At 38.1% G+C, this 14,776-nt stretch overlaps 1 protein-coding gene across 1 annotated transcript in view; it reads left to right on the top strand.

Moving 5' to 3' along the window:
- Myo3a (myosin IIIA) overlaps positions 1–14,776 on the top strand; it is a 192,198-nt gene that overhangs the window by 83,539 nt on the left and 93,883 nt on the right. The window contains exons 11-14 of the mRNA XM_028764933.1: positions 2,180–2,296; positions 3,532–3,636; positions 3,732–3,815; positions 8,506–8,708. Of these exons, the coding sequence (XP_028620766.1) occupies positions 2,180–2,296; positions 3,532–3,636; positions 3,732–3,815; positions 8,506–8,708 (509 nt within the window). The remainder of the gene's footprint in view (positions 1–2,179; positions 2,297–3,531; positions 3,637–3,731; positions 3,816–8,505; positions 8,709–14,776) is intronic.

The raw sequence follows: 14,776 nt of genomic DNA, 5'->3' as shown, positions 1-14,776 counted from the left end.
AGCAACGCTTCAGTTTGTAAGGTCAACATGTGAAGGAAAAAGTGGGATGGAGATCTGTACCTTGATGCTGGTCTGATTCCTGGGATTCGTTCATGTGACTCCATTGCCTCTTATCTCCCCACCCCTCCTCAGTCTGTTCTCACATTAGTTGATGAAAACAACAGGCTTTCTGAGCCTGCAGGGACTGCTAGAGGAGAAGGCTTGCTCGGCTGCATGGGCATAGGGGGAGGTTGGTTGAAGGACACAAAACGGAGTCAACTAAGTAAACTAAGATTACCTTGGTCAGTTCAGTTCATAATTCATCTCTTCTTTGTTCTGCTATCTTTAAAACATCACATTTCCACATATTTTCTGCTTTGCTGTCATTTTTTTAAATACTCAAATGACAAAGAAGTGAGGTCTCCAAAACTTGAGTTGTTAGGTGACAAATGTTTCTTCTCAGCCATTTCCGGGAGTCTCAAAGGTACGGCTCACCAATTAGACAGTCTTTTTCTTATACCTAACATATAGCCAGTCTCCTTCCTCCACTGCCTCTCAGTGGCAGAACACAGAAGCCTCTGAGATGCCATAATGAGGCTGCTATCCATGGTTCTCTTCACAAATCACAAAGCTCCTGCTCACACTTGAGGACATTTCACTATGCTTGAGAATCCTCATTCTTGTTGCTTCAGAAACATTTCCAAGATACCTGTGATGACTGAGAAAAGGATGAGATCTCTGTCTGGTCTGGTCAACAGTCCTTCAGTTGTTAATCCTTCTGATGAATGGCTAAACATGTTACTCAGAAATTCAACAAAAGCCAGAGACTTTTTGAATTGCAATCCGCTTAGTTTGCTTCTGGACTGTCCCTTTGAGGTCCAGCCTGTGCCCCTATTAGGAGAGAATGGAAGTATTAAGAGATGGAACCTGGTGGGAAGTCTTAGTCCAATATGAGGCATGCCCTTGAAGGGGAATGTAGGTACATCCCTGGTCCACTGTGTTCTGCACAGTCTCCTTTTCTCTGTGTGATATAGGACACATGTTCCCACTGTGATGTACAGCCCCATCCAGGAAAAAAAGCAAGGGAATGAATACCATTTTAAGACTACAAGACAATCCTATTCTCTTTATAAGTTGATTTATCTCAGGTCTCTGTGGAAAGATGACTAACACAGTCATTAAGGTGAATTCAGGCTATATAAACAACTTCCTCAAAATAACCCTCAGGATCATTACAGATCTTGAAATCCAATAGTACCTGTACGGCAGAGATTGTTCTTGCCTTTCTGAATCATTTCTTGCGAATCTCCCAGTGCTGCGAAGACTCAGGTTGAGAAGTGTAAATATTTCACCAATCATGTTGATGGCCTGCATATTAATATGCCACATCTGTTATCTGAATTTTATATTTTTGTCCTTTTTTAAACTTAAGATCTTTTGCTTTTATTTTGTGTTGTGGACTTCCCATGATGATTGCAACACTGTTAAAATCAACGCATATAGTCATGTGACCAACTGGAAAGGTTACTTTCTGAAGCTTTTACTTCACATACTCATATGTCTAAGCAGAAGGCACATCATCACTAAGTCACTTTGAACTGGAATAAAATCATGCACACTCTTTCTTTTCTTTCCTGTCTAGATACCTCTTTATCTCGTTTACTACGCTGACCTATTTCCTTGAAGGTTAATAACAAGTAATTTAACATACTATATGTAGATATAATATACACATATAATGGACAAAATATAGACCCTTTGTAAAATGTGCTTAAGATCGGCATTTCCAGTGGGCGTAGTAGTACACATTCTTAATTCCAGCATTCCAGAGCCAGAGGCTGTAGGACTCCTGTGAGTTCCAGGCTAGCCTTTCTGTATAATGAATTACAAGCCAACCAGGACTGCATCATGAGACCATATCTCAAAAAAAATTAAAAATGATATTCTGCTTTATCCTTCAAAACCATGTAAACCACCTGTGAAGTTAACTGGTTTACAAGCATGATGGTATTTTGTTTGCTATTAGTATCTTTTTCTTGTTCAGCTTTTGAAGTACAGTTGAACACAAATGATTTTGTTTCCTTTCCTGCCCTTCTCCATGGATCCTCTTGACTCACTATCCTGTACGCTAGGACTGAAGGCCTTTGCCATCATACTTGAGTTATGTTTAAGAAAGAGAAATTGTTTTTTCTTGCTGCAGAACACAGTGTCTGAACACCTTGAGAAGTGTTATTCCAGAGATCAGATCTATATCTATGTGGGAGATATTCTCATTGCACTTAACCCTTTTCAGAGTCTGGGTATTTATTCCACAAAGGTATGTGTGCAGCTTACATTCTCTTTGTACAAATAACTCTAGTAGTCACACTCTTAATTTAAATACCTGCAAAAATATATATATACCAGCCCTTGGAGAAAACTGTTACTAATTGGTCATCCAAACATAGGCATATTTGTAGAAAAAGTATATAAAATCAATGTTAGTACTATTTGTAGTCATTTTTCCAAAAATATGTGTGACATTGTGAATTACATACAGTTTTCCTAGTAACAGCCTTTTCCTAAATGGTGCCTAAAAATGGGTATATTTAATGTCTGTCTCTGAACTGAGCATTGAAGAGTCAAAATATAGCTACACCATTTATATAGAGGATACATAATGGCTGTAAAATTTGTCATTGTGATATTTTAAATTTATCTTAACATGCTAATTGGTTCATTGCTATCATACAATGTAAGCTTTATGAGTAAAAGTATTTAATTATCAATTACTCAGCCACTAAAGCTTTAAATATAGAATTAAATAAGACCGTTTTTCATTTTTAATTAGACCTATTGTCTTTTAGCTATCTATTCATTTTAAAACATTATTTAATATTGTGCCCAATAGCTCATTTAAACGTCAATCTAAAATGTACAGGATAATAATATGCTTACCAGCATTGGCCTGGGCTATAAAAGAAAGTTGGGCTTAGTAAAATTCTGTACCAATTAATGGTACAATTTCATACAAATTGAGTGATTTTTTTTATAAATTAAATCGAGAGATAGGGAAAAGGTGTCACAAGTCAGACATTGTCATACCCAAGAAGTAGTCAACAAAATAGTTTCTGATTCTATTATTTGTAAAGCTTTTTCGTGTAAACAAATAATCACATTTGAAGCCTTAAGCCCTACATGGGAAACAGCATGCAAAATCATTTAAGTGCCACCACTCTGTCACTCTGTCATTTCATGTTCTATCCTATATATGAGATAGTTTATACACACACACATAAACGTTGTATGTATTGTGCATATATACACATATATATACACATAATACATCATACATACATACATACATACACATACATACACATACATACACATACATACACATACATACATACATACATACATACATACATGAAGAACATATGTGAATAATGTTTTGCTCTGGTAGATTTTATTTATCTTTGGCTTCCAATACTAGAACTTTTTATATAAATGATCTATAAAAACAGAAACAAGTCAAAAAGGCTCTATAAGATTTATCCACTTTAATTACAGCTTTCTAAGTTGTATATTGGAGCAAAGAGAACTGCCAACCCACCTCACATTTTTGCGATGGCTGATTTGGGATACCAGTCTATGGTCACATATAATGCAGACCAGGTAAGGCAGGCTTTCCCACATGCCTTACTTCACTACGAGCCACTGAGTTTCCTAGAGACGCAGTCCTCTCATGGCTTCCTTTCCCTCCTGTGCAGTGCATCGTTATTTCTGGAGAAAGTGGTGCTGGCAAGACAGAGAGTGCTCATCTTCTGGTTCAACACCTCACTGTGCTTGGAAAGGTAGGATTATTTCTTTCCTGTCATAATAGAAATTTTTGTGTTTCAAATAACTAATTATATTAGTATTCACTAATTCCCATACTTGATAATACATGCAAATGGTGAAACGTGATTGTTACCATTTGAGTTTTAAAATATATCAGACAGTGGTGGGAAGGATCTGAGTAGTTAGGAGCGTATTTCCTAAGCCTCAGGTGTGGGAGTGTTTTGTAGAGGCATCCCCTGGGACTGTGTTCTGCAACTCTGTGTTTTGATTGATTGTGGTTTTCTTTCGTGGTCTCTGTCTGGTGCAAAGAGGAGTTTCCTTGGTGAAGGGTGAGTGTCACACTTATCAAGGACAAAAGTTTTTATAATGTTTTAGAGATTATGCTGGTTTAGTAACTTAGTGATTGTAGATTCTCCTCCAATTACAATGTCTTCATTAGCACTGGGTAGTTAGGTTTCCAGAAACAGGCATGGTTTTCTTTTCTGTTGAATGGGTCTGAAGTGCAATTAAAAACGTGTTGATTGCCACTAGTGGACCCTTAGGCTATCATTCTGTGCTGATTGTTGATGTGATTCACAGGCATCATGGCTGGGTAGGACTGTTGGCTGTTTCCTTCCTTTGGAAGCTTCCATAGTTTCCTCTGGTACAATGAAAGCTGGTCCTCAGAGAAGGTGTGTTTAAATTAGTGTCAATTCAGAGGTCTCTGGGGTCTGTGTCTCAAGTGCATGATGTCTTCAGCAATAAAGACCATCCACCTCTTGGGGGGGAAATCAAAGGTAACTGCCAGGGGCTGGATGCTTTGGGGATCTCCTGGACAGTCCTGATGGCAAATCAAAAAAGGGCTTCTCATGTTTGGTATTGGAGTTCTAGGTAAGTAGCCTTTGGATCTTGGAGAACCACCATCATCCCAGGAGAGAAAAGGTCACTAAAATTGTATTTGTATAATTATGTGTATTATAAATTTTTTAAAAGCAAGTAGTCAATTATTTGATTCCTTGTGACTTTTTCAGGCTTCCCTGTTGTTATCTTACCCACCTCCCTCGTTCTTCTGTGGTTACCTCCATCCCCCTCTAAAAAGGCCCCACTTTCTGTCTTCCCTATGAGATCGTTTTATCCTGCCATCCCCCCAGTATTGAATGGACATTACTGTGCCAAGTTGAGGGAGGAAAAACTGCATGAAAAGGCAAAAGAACTATACTAGCCAAACAGTTTTTAAAGGAACAAATTCAGTGCACCATGTTCATTCTGACTTACTACAAGGTTCCAGCAGTGAAGTATATCTTTGAGAAATGGTGACAGACAGACTCATGGAACAGATTAGAGTCTATACATACTTGTTTTTGTCAAAGAGGGTTAGCCACTTAATACAATGAATTGTCAAAATATAGTGCTGAAGAATTTCGTGTGCCCTCCCAAACAAGGGAACCTCAGTCTAGACCTCACGTTATAGAAAGCTAACTCAAAATAGATGTTAACTATCAATAGAAAACCACAAAGTATAAACCAAATCAAGGAAGGTTACTGTGGTAGAACATTGATGAAAGACATCTTAGATACAACACAAAATGCATAATTCATAAAAGGAAGACTTTGATTCTATTCTCTGGTGGTACTGTTAAAACTTAAAACAAACACCTATGTAAGCCTTGTTCAAGAGAAAACGTTAACAAATTACATAACCAGTAAAAATATAGAGGTACGAAAATGTCTTAAACTCTATATTAAGAAATTAAATGACTGCTGTGTGGTTATAGAAAATAACTGAATGGTCCATTCCAAAAGTGCTGTGGAGGTGGTCTGTCACCATTCCTAAAGTTGCTCTGTATCACTCATCACTGGAAAATGTGTATTAGGACTTTATTTAGACCCCTTCAAATGCCTACTAAAGTGGCTAAAAATTGTTTATTAAGAATTTTCCCAGAGCTCCCAGGGACTAAACCACCAACCAAAGAGTACACATGGAGGGGCTCATGGCTCCAGCTGCATATGTAACAGAGGGTGGCCTTGTTGGGCATCAATGGGAGGAGAGTCCCTCGGTTCTGTGAAGGCTCGATGCCCCAGTGTAGAGAAATGCTAGGGCAATAAGGTGGGAGTGGATGGGCAGGTGGGGAGGGAGAAGGAATAAGGGGAGTTGCAGAGGAGAAACTGGGAAAGGGGATAACATTTGAAATATAAATAAATAAAATATACAATAAAAAAAGAATTTGAGAAGAGGAAGTGTTGGACCTGGAGCAGCTGGACTCTCATCTGTTATTAGTGATAATGCCAGTTAGTAGTGACTGAGAGCACCAGTGGTAAGGCAGCACAGTCACTTATGGGCTTATGGTTTCTTCAACAGTGAAGCTGCATTTTCTACCAACTCAGGAATCCTGCTGCTGCCTAGAAAGGAAATAAAAACCCATTTACATAAAAGTATTTACAGTGACTTTATTAATAAGCTCAAAAAGTAGATAAGTTACAAGGCTATGACTGCCCCCTCGGTGGTAAAGTATTTGCCTGCCATATTTCAAACCCTGGATTCTATTCCCAGTAACATAAGAAAACTAAAAACTAGTTGTCTGGTACATAGTTAACAACCTATTATAATAGACTTCAAGAAGTTGCATAGCCAAAAACAGCTGCTCACCTGAGCCCAACTTATTTTCAAAATTATGCATAGAAAGAATTCTGGGTTCCTGTTACAATCAGTGAACTTCCGTCCATATATCCTGCCACATGTGCTGGTACAGAGTGTAAGTATGCTTTCTTCCAACCTCTGACCTCAAAATTATGCATAGAAAGAATTCTGTGTTCCTGTTACAATCAGTGAACTTCCGTCCATATATCCTGCCACATGTGCTGGTGTAGAGTGTAAGTATGCTTTCTTCCAACCTCTGACCTCTGTTTGTGTGGCCCTTCAGGGTTGTGCTGTCACAAGTGTCTCATGTCAGTCCCTTCCTGTCCCTGTGCCCATTAATTTCCTGCTACAATAAAGAACATCTTAAACATCTTGGATGAGATTGAAATGAAATATAAGAGGGGAACCGTGGGACTCAGGCTACTAAGATATAAGCATGGGAATTAAGTGATACAAGTGTTGTCTACAAGGACCTTTTGAGTCTGTCTTGATTTCTAAGCTGATAGAGGCTTTCAATAATGAATTAGAAATGTGTGGATGCTGCTCTGTAGACAGGAGCAAATGCTTAATCTAATCTTTACCTTGTTCTAGATGGGGACATGTGATTTGATGGTGTGTGTGTGTGTGTGTGTGTGTGTGTGTGTGTGTGTGCACCCAGAGCCAATTCTGCCCTTGTCTGGTCTTGTCTTGTTTCTTACTTTTGTCCTTGATAAAGATTTAACAGATGCAAGATAGGTTGTCTGATAGATGGAATTTTCCTTTGCAATCCCCTGGTCCTCACTTAGCAGGTTAAGGCTATTTAATATGGGTAGTGAAGATGCTCTCTTGCTTTGTCATAGGTAGAAACTGCTCAAAAAAATGTTTGATGGAGCCAAGTTTGTCGCAGGATCCATTTGTCTTCTCTTGTCTCATATTGTTTCTTTATACTTGAGATCTCCGTGTTGCTTCCCAGCCTCACTGTGATACCTTCTTTCTCGCATCAAGACAGATCCAGCACCAGCTGTGAGGCCCCTTTGGAGATTGCAAATCAGATATTTTGCATATCAGATATTTACATTATGATTCATAACAGTTGCAAGATTACAATTATGAAGTAGCAACAAAAATAGCTTTTATGCTAGGGGGTCACCACAACATGAGGAACTGTATTAAAGGTTTGTTCTAAGTAGTAGTATTCTCCATCAACTTGAAAACTTCTACTCCCTTAAACCTGGTCTCGGCAAGGTTCTAGGCTTGACACTGAAGATAATCTCCCTATGCTTACTTCCAACAAGAATCAAGTGACTTGTACCCCTAACTCTCTGAGGCAGCAGTTCTCAACGGTGAGTTGCAACCCCTTTGGGGGGTTGCATATCATCTATACCCTGCATATAAGATATTTTACATTATGATGGGTAATAGTAACAAGATTATGGTTATGAGGTAGCAACAAAAATATTTCTATTTGGGGAGGGGTCACCACAACATAAAGAACCGTATTAAATGACCTCAGCATTAGGAAGGTTGAGAACCACTGCTCAAAGGGGACAGGATATGAACATGCTTCTCTAAAAGATGGGGTGAGATAGTAGATGAGCAGCCAGGCAGACTGGGGTCTGGCTAGAGATCCTATTCTTTCCATCCACTCTAATGAGCTGCTCTGACTGTGATTTGTTCCCTCCATGACTGATTCACAAAATATCTTTATTTTCTTACTTTCATGCTTAGAAATTTCTGTAAACATCAGGAAAGCCATTTAAGCTTTAAGAAAGATTTAGATGTAGTCTTAGGCCAATATCCAGGTTTAAAGTAAGAAGGTACAATCTGCAGACTGCCTATAGGTTAGGTTTTCAAGTCATTTCAAGTCATTTCAAGCACAGAACTGTATATGAATAAGAAAAGAGAAAATGTCTCTTCCTGTATTCCTGAAAAAAGTGTATGAAAACGTGTATAGGAGGGGCATATGGACCCCACTGTAGCATCTGTCAATGTACCAAAATATGTGCTCCTATGTTTTTGTTTGCATATAAAGTGCTTATCAAAAAAGACATTTTATTAGCAACTAATTGATTTTATACTATTTTTTATATCTTGACATCTCTACTCAGGCTAATAACAGAACCCTGCAAGAGAAGATTTTACAAATGAACAATTTGGTTGAAGCCTTTGGCAATGCTTGCACTATTATAAATGACAATTCCAGCAGATTTGGAAAATACTTAGAAATGAAGTTTACCTCTTCTGGAGCTGTAGTGGGAGCACAGATTTCTGAATACCTTCTGGAAAAGTCCCGTGTCATTCACCAAGCCATGTAAGTGCATGTCAGACATACCTTAGTTTCTGAGTAATACATGCAAGAATAATGCTTATATAGTTAAAAGCTACCCCAACTCCTCATTCTATTGATAGCCCTACTATGTGTTAGTTACTTACAATTGGAAGAAAAGAGACCTCCTCCCCAGTGCTTTATTCTCAAATATATTAGCATCTGATAGAGGAATTAATAAATGCCCTAACAATTATGCTACCACAGAGGAGATACAAACAGAGTGGGGAAGAGTGAGTAGAAAAAAACTCATTTCTCCAGATAAAAATCAATAAGAAATTTAATTAAAAAGGAATAGACTCTGCTTCCCTTTTAAATATAACTATTACTCTTTTCTAAATAAACAGATATTTTTAGTTTCTTTTTCCTGTGTTTACACACTACAGACCTAATAAAATAATTAGGAATGTTCTGCTGTGTGGTTATTTTATTACGAGTTGATTTTAGATCATCACTATCACTCATATTTGCTTGTTGTTGTTTTTCAATTCTTATTACATTTTTTCATTAATTAATTTGTTTATTCGCTTTATATCCCAATTGCAGTCCCCTTCTTCCTCTTCTTCAAGCCCCTCCCTCAAAAGCCCTTCCACCAACTCCCCTTCCCTGTCTCACTGGATAAGGGGAAGCCTCCCCCTCAAGCATACCATCCTGCCCTGGTACATCAAGTCCCAGCAGGACTAAGCACCTCCTCCCTCACTGAGGCCCAGGATCCAAAGGAAGACAACAAAATCAGAGAGATAAGCTCATGCTTCAGTTGTTAAGGGACCCATATGAAGACCAAGCTGCATATCTGCTCCAAATATGTAGGGGGTGTAAGTCTAGCCTATGCATGCTCTTTGGTTGGTAGTTCAGTCTCTGTGAGCCGCCATGGGTCCAGGTTAATTAACTCTGCATGATCTCTTGTAGTGTTCTTTGACTCCTTGGGCTCCTGAGCTCTGCCTAATGTTTAGCTGTGGGTTTCCACATCTGTTTCTATCAGTTACTGGATAAAGGCTCTCAGAGAACTGTTATGCTAGGCTCCTGTCTACAAGCATAGCAAAGTATCATTAATCATGTCAAGGTCTCTGGATCTTGCCTGTGGAATGGGTTTCAAGTTATACCAGTCATTGGTTGGTCATTCCCTCAATCTCTGCTCCATGTTTATCTCTACACACCTGGTAGGCAGGACAAATTTTTGGTCAAAAGTTTTGTGGTTGAAGTTCCCCTCCCTCCACTGGAAGTACCACTTGGCTACAGGAGGTAGCCACTTCAGTCTTCCAGGTCTCCCAGATCTGATCCCAGAGATGCCCCCGCAACCGATTTCTACTGCCTCTCCCAGCCCTCTCCTCCCTCCCCCCATTCCACACCTCCTTGCCATCCTTGTTCCCCTCCTCACTCCCTCTTTCTTCCCTCCATCCATGTCCGATATCTATTTTATTTCCCCTTCTGAGTGAGTTCCAAGCATCCTTTCTTGGGACCTCCTTTTTACTTAGTTTCTTTGGGACTGTGGAATATAGCAAGGTTAACCTGTACTTTATGGTTAGTGTCCACTTATAAGAGAGTACATACCATACTTGTCTTTCTTGGTTTGTGTTACCTCACTCAGGATGATATTTTCTAGTTTCAAAAGTTTGCCTGCAAATTTCATGATGTTTTTGTTTTTAATAACTAATAGTATTCCATTGTGTAAATGGACCACATTTTCTTCATTCGTTCTGTTGGGGGACATCTAGGTTGTTTATAGTTTCTGGCTATTATGAATAAAGCATCTATGAAAATAGTTGAGCAAGTGTCCCTGTAGTATAGTAGGCATCTTTTGGGTATATACCTAGGAGTGATATAGCTGAGTCTTGAGGTATAACTATTCCCATTTTCTGAGAAATCACCAAATAGATTTCCAGAGTTGCACTAGTTCATACTTTCACAAGCAATGGAGGAGTGTTTCCCTTTCTCCACAGCCTTGCCAACATGTGCTATCACTTTAGTTTTGTTATTACCTGTTGTGATGGGAGTAAGATAGAATGGCAGAGTCATTTTTATTTGTATTTCCCTGATGACTAAGGACGTTGAGCAATTCTTTAAGTGCTTCTTTATCATTCAAGATCACCCTGTTGAGAATTCTCTGTTTAGCTCTGTATCCCATTTTAAATTTGAGTTATTTGGTTTATTGGTGTCTAATTTCTTGAGTTCTTTATATTTTGGATATTAGTCCTCTGTTGGGTCTGGATTGGTGAAGATCTCCCAATTTGTAGGCTGTCATTTCATCCTATTGACAGTGTTCTTTGCCTTAAAGAAGCTTTTCAGTTTCATGTGGTCACTTTTATTAATTATTGATTTTAGTGCCTGAGCCATTGGTGTTCAGTTTAGGAAGTTGTCTCCTGTGCCAATACTTTCAAGGAAGTTCCCCACTTTCCCTTCTATTAAATTTAATGTGATCAGTTTTATGTTGAAGTCTTTGATCTAATTGGACTTCACTTTATACAGATAAATATGAATCTATTTGTATTATTCTACATGCAGGCATCCAGTTAGACCAACACCATTTGTTGGAAATGCTTTCCTTTTTTTCCCCATTGTATACTTTTTGCTTCTTTGTCACAAATCAAGTGTCATAGTTGTCTGTACTTATTTTGGGGCCTTCAATTTGATTCCATTAATGAACTTGTCTGGTTTTATGTGAATACCATGTTGATTTTATACTATTGCTCTCAAGGAGAGCTTGAAATAAGTTATGGTAATACCTCCAGTTTACGTGGTTATTGCACAAGATAGTTTAAATACCCTGGTTTTTTGTTTGTTTGTTTTCCATTGAAGTTGAGAATTGTTATCTCAAGATCAGTTAAGAATTGTGTCAAAAGTTTGATGGGAATTATATTGAATCTATAGATTGCTTTTGGTAAAATGGACATTTTAACTATGTTAAAATCCTACCAATCCATGAGCATGGGTAATCTTTCCATCTTTAGATATCTTCTTCAATTTCTTTCTTTAGAGACTTGAAGCTCTTGACATACAAGTCTTTTACTTGCTTGCTTAGAATTACACTGTTGTGAAGGGTATTGAGTATAAAGTGTCTTTCCCTATCTGTTTTGATAACTTTTAGTTGAAAGTCTATTTTTTTAGATATTAAAATGGCTACTCCAACTTGCCACTTGGGTCTGTTTGCTTGGAAAACCTTTTTCCAGGCCTTTATTCTGAGATAATGACTGTTGTGTTCCTGAGGTATGTTTTTTTATATGCAGCAGAATGATGGATCTTGTTTTGCATCCATTCTGTTATCCTATGTCTTTTTATTTGAGAATTGATGTTCAGAAATATTAATTACCAGTGATTGTTAATTCCTGTTATTTTTATGTTGGTGGAGGTTGTGTGTGTGTGTGTATGTGTGTGTGTGTGTGTGTGCCTACCTTCCTTCTTTTGTTTGGTTTGTATGAGGTTATTTATGTTCTGTGTTTTCTTCTGTGTAGTTAACCTTCTTGAGTTGGAGTTTTCTTTCTAGTATCTTCAGTATGTCTGGATTTGTGGATAAAGATTGTTTAAATGTGATTGTTTTTCGTGAAATGTCTTGTTTTCTCCAACTACAGTAACTGAAAGTTCTGCTGGGTAGGTTAGTCTGGGCTGACATCTGTGTTGTCTTAGAGTTTGTAAGACATCTGCCCAGGCCCTTCTGTCTTAGAGTCTCAGTTGAGAAGTCAGGTGTAATTCTTATAGGTCTGCCTTTATGAGTTATTTATCTTTTTTCCCTTGTAGCTTTTAATATTCTTTCTTTGTTCTATACATTTAGTGCAATGTTTATTATGTGGCGGGAAGATTTTCCATTCTGGTCCAATTGATTTGTTGTTCAGTAACTTTCCTGTGTGTTAATAGACATATCTAGGTTGGGGAAATTTTCTTTTATGATTTTCTTGAAAATACTTTTTGGACCTTGTACCTGGGAATTTTCTTTTTCTATTCCTATTTTCTTAGGTTTGGTATTTTGATAATGTCCCAGATTTCTTGGATGTTTTGTGTCTCAACCTTTTACATTTAGCATTTTCTTTGACTGATATATTGATGTCTTCAATCTTACTTTCTATGCCTGAGATTCTCTCTTTCATCTCTTGTATTCTGTTGCATCTGTAATTCCTGTTCTCTTCCAAAGGTTTTCCATCTCCAGAAGTCCCTTGGTTTCTGTTTTCTTTATTGCTTGTATTTCTTTTTTCAGGTTTGGAATAATTTCATTCATTTTCTTCACCTGCATTTTCCAGTATTTTCTGCGTTTTTTAAGAGATTTGTTCATTTCCTCTTCAATGGCTTCTATCATCCTTATAAGTTTGGATTTAAGATCATCTTCTCATGTTTCAGCTCTGTTAGGCTATCCAGGGCTTGCTGTAGCAGGATAGCTGTGCTCTAGTGGTGCCATATTGCCTTGGGTCTTGTAGATTGTATTCTTGTGCTGTCTTTTAGCTATCTGGTTTTTCCTGATGATGGCTGATGTTGCTGATGTCAGCAGGATTCCTAGGGGAGGCAGGCAGAGCTGTGGGCCTGACAATGGATCTCATAGAACAGCAGGCTGCTGAGCTCTGCTTTCTGTGACCCAGATGGGCACCACTTACAGGGGATCAGCTGGGAAGAGGCCTAAGGTAGATGTTTCTTGGCCTTGTTGGCCTCCATCAGAAAGCAGGGAGAGCAGTGGGCCAAAAGATGGAGGTCAGGGGACAGCAGGCAGCTCACCTCTGCTGGCTGTGACCCAAGTGGACCTGGCAGGCAGGGTATTAGTGGAGGAGGGGTCTCAGTTGAATGTTCCTATACCCCTCAAAATTTGTGGGGGTAGAGAGCAGTGAAAAGTTCTCATGTCTGTTTTGACATTTGATTTAGTAAGTTCCTTTGAGCAGTTTTAACTAAATGAAAATTTTCCTCACTGCTTAAAGATACGAAAACATCCTTGCTTTTCTTATGAGAGAATTATTATTACCATTGGACCACTGATATTTTTATTTGTGTTTCCTTCTTATTTTCTTTTCTTCATTCATTTAGTTAGTTATTCATTTTACATCCCGATTGTAGCCCTTTCCTGTTCCCCATCTCTCCTTCTCCTTCTCCTATGAGAAGGGATATTATTTTTAAAGACAGTATAAAGTTAGAATCACTCATGTGGAATTCATGTTAAATATACTTCTTCATTACAGAAATATGTCAGCTAATTTTGTAGGAACACAAGCTCTTGTTGGTACATCTTTTATGATACTAAGGATCTCCCATGTACATACGAGGTGATTCTGTTACCACTGAGCACATATAAATTAACAAAAACCTGATAAATGTGGTTTTAAATGGTGGGCTGAGAATGGGTTAATCTACCCAGAGTATGATATTTAAAACTTAAGACCCTCATAAGACCTTGACTCTGTAAAGTACTGTGTATGTGGCTCAAAGTAGTTTACTTAACCTCTCTGCATGTTCCCATCATTAACATGGAAAAACATTAGTATGTCCTCTCCGTTAAGATAATTCCTGTAGTAGAGAATTTAACATAATGAAGCATACATAATAAGAATGTTGTCAGTGCAGCCAAGGACAGCTGTAAGTGTCACCCATCACTGAATTGTAAATACATTTAAAACATTATGAGATGGTTTATAGTTTCCATTTTGTAACTTGATTTGTGACATGAGCTTTGTAAATGACACTGTGTGTCATAATGTCAAAAGGTTGGGCATACCTGAACACCAATAATAGTTGTAATGGCTGTGGTGGTTGCAAAGATTAGAAAAGGCATCTAGTGAATTAAAGATATTTAATGAATGGCAGATCACATTATTAATGAGTGTCCAAGGTCCAGAATCATGTAGGCACACCATATGTTTGCTACCTGCCCATATATACTTTTGTGCATGTATAGATATAACCACATCTTAGAACTCTTCATTCTGTACTCATAATAGTTTTAGCCTCTCCTTAAATTGGGTGAAGAACTATATGAGAGAAACTTTTTGATATTTCAAGGTGGGCCACCATGTGACACAATATCAGGGCAAATATTTCCAGCATTTTATATGGAATTATGAGGCATAACATCACTCATATTGAAT

The sequence above is a fragment of the Grammomys surdaster genome, unplaced genomic scaffold (assembly GCF_004785775.1).
Source record: "Grammomys surdaster isolate TR1022 unplaced genomic scaffold, NIH_TR_1.0 146, whole genome shotgun sequence".
NCBI classification, from domain to species: Eukaryota; Metazoa; Chordata; class Mammalia; order Rodentia; family Muridae; genus Grammomys; species Grammomys surdaster.
Note: the sequence above shows the minus strand (reverse complement) of the source record. Positions and strands in the feature narration are given on the sequence as shown.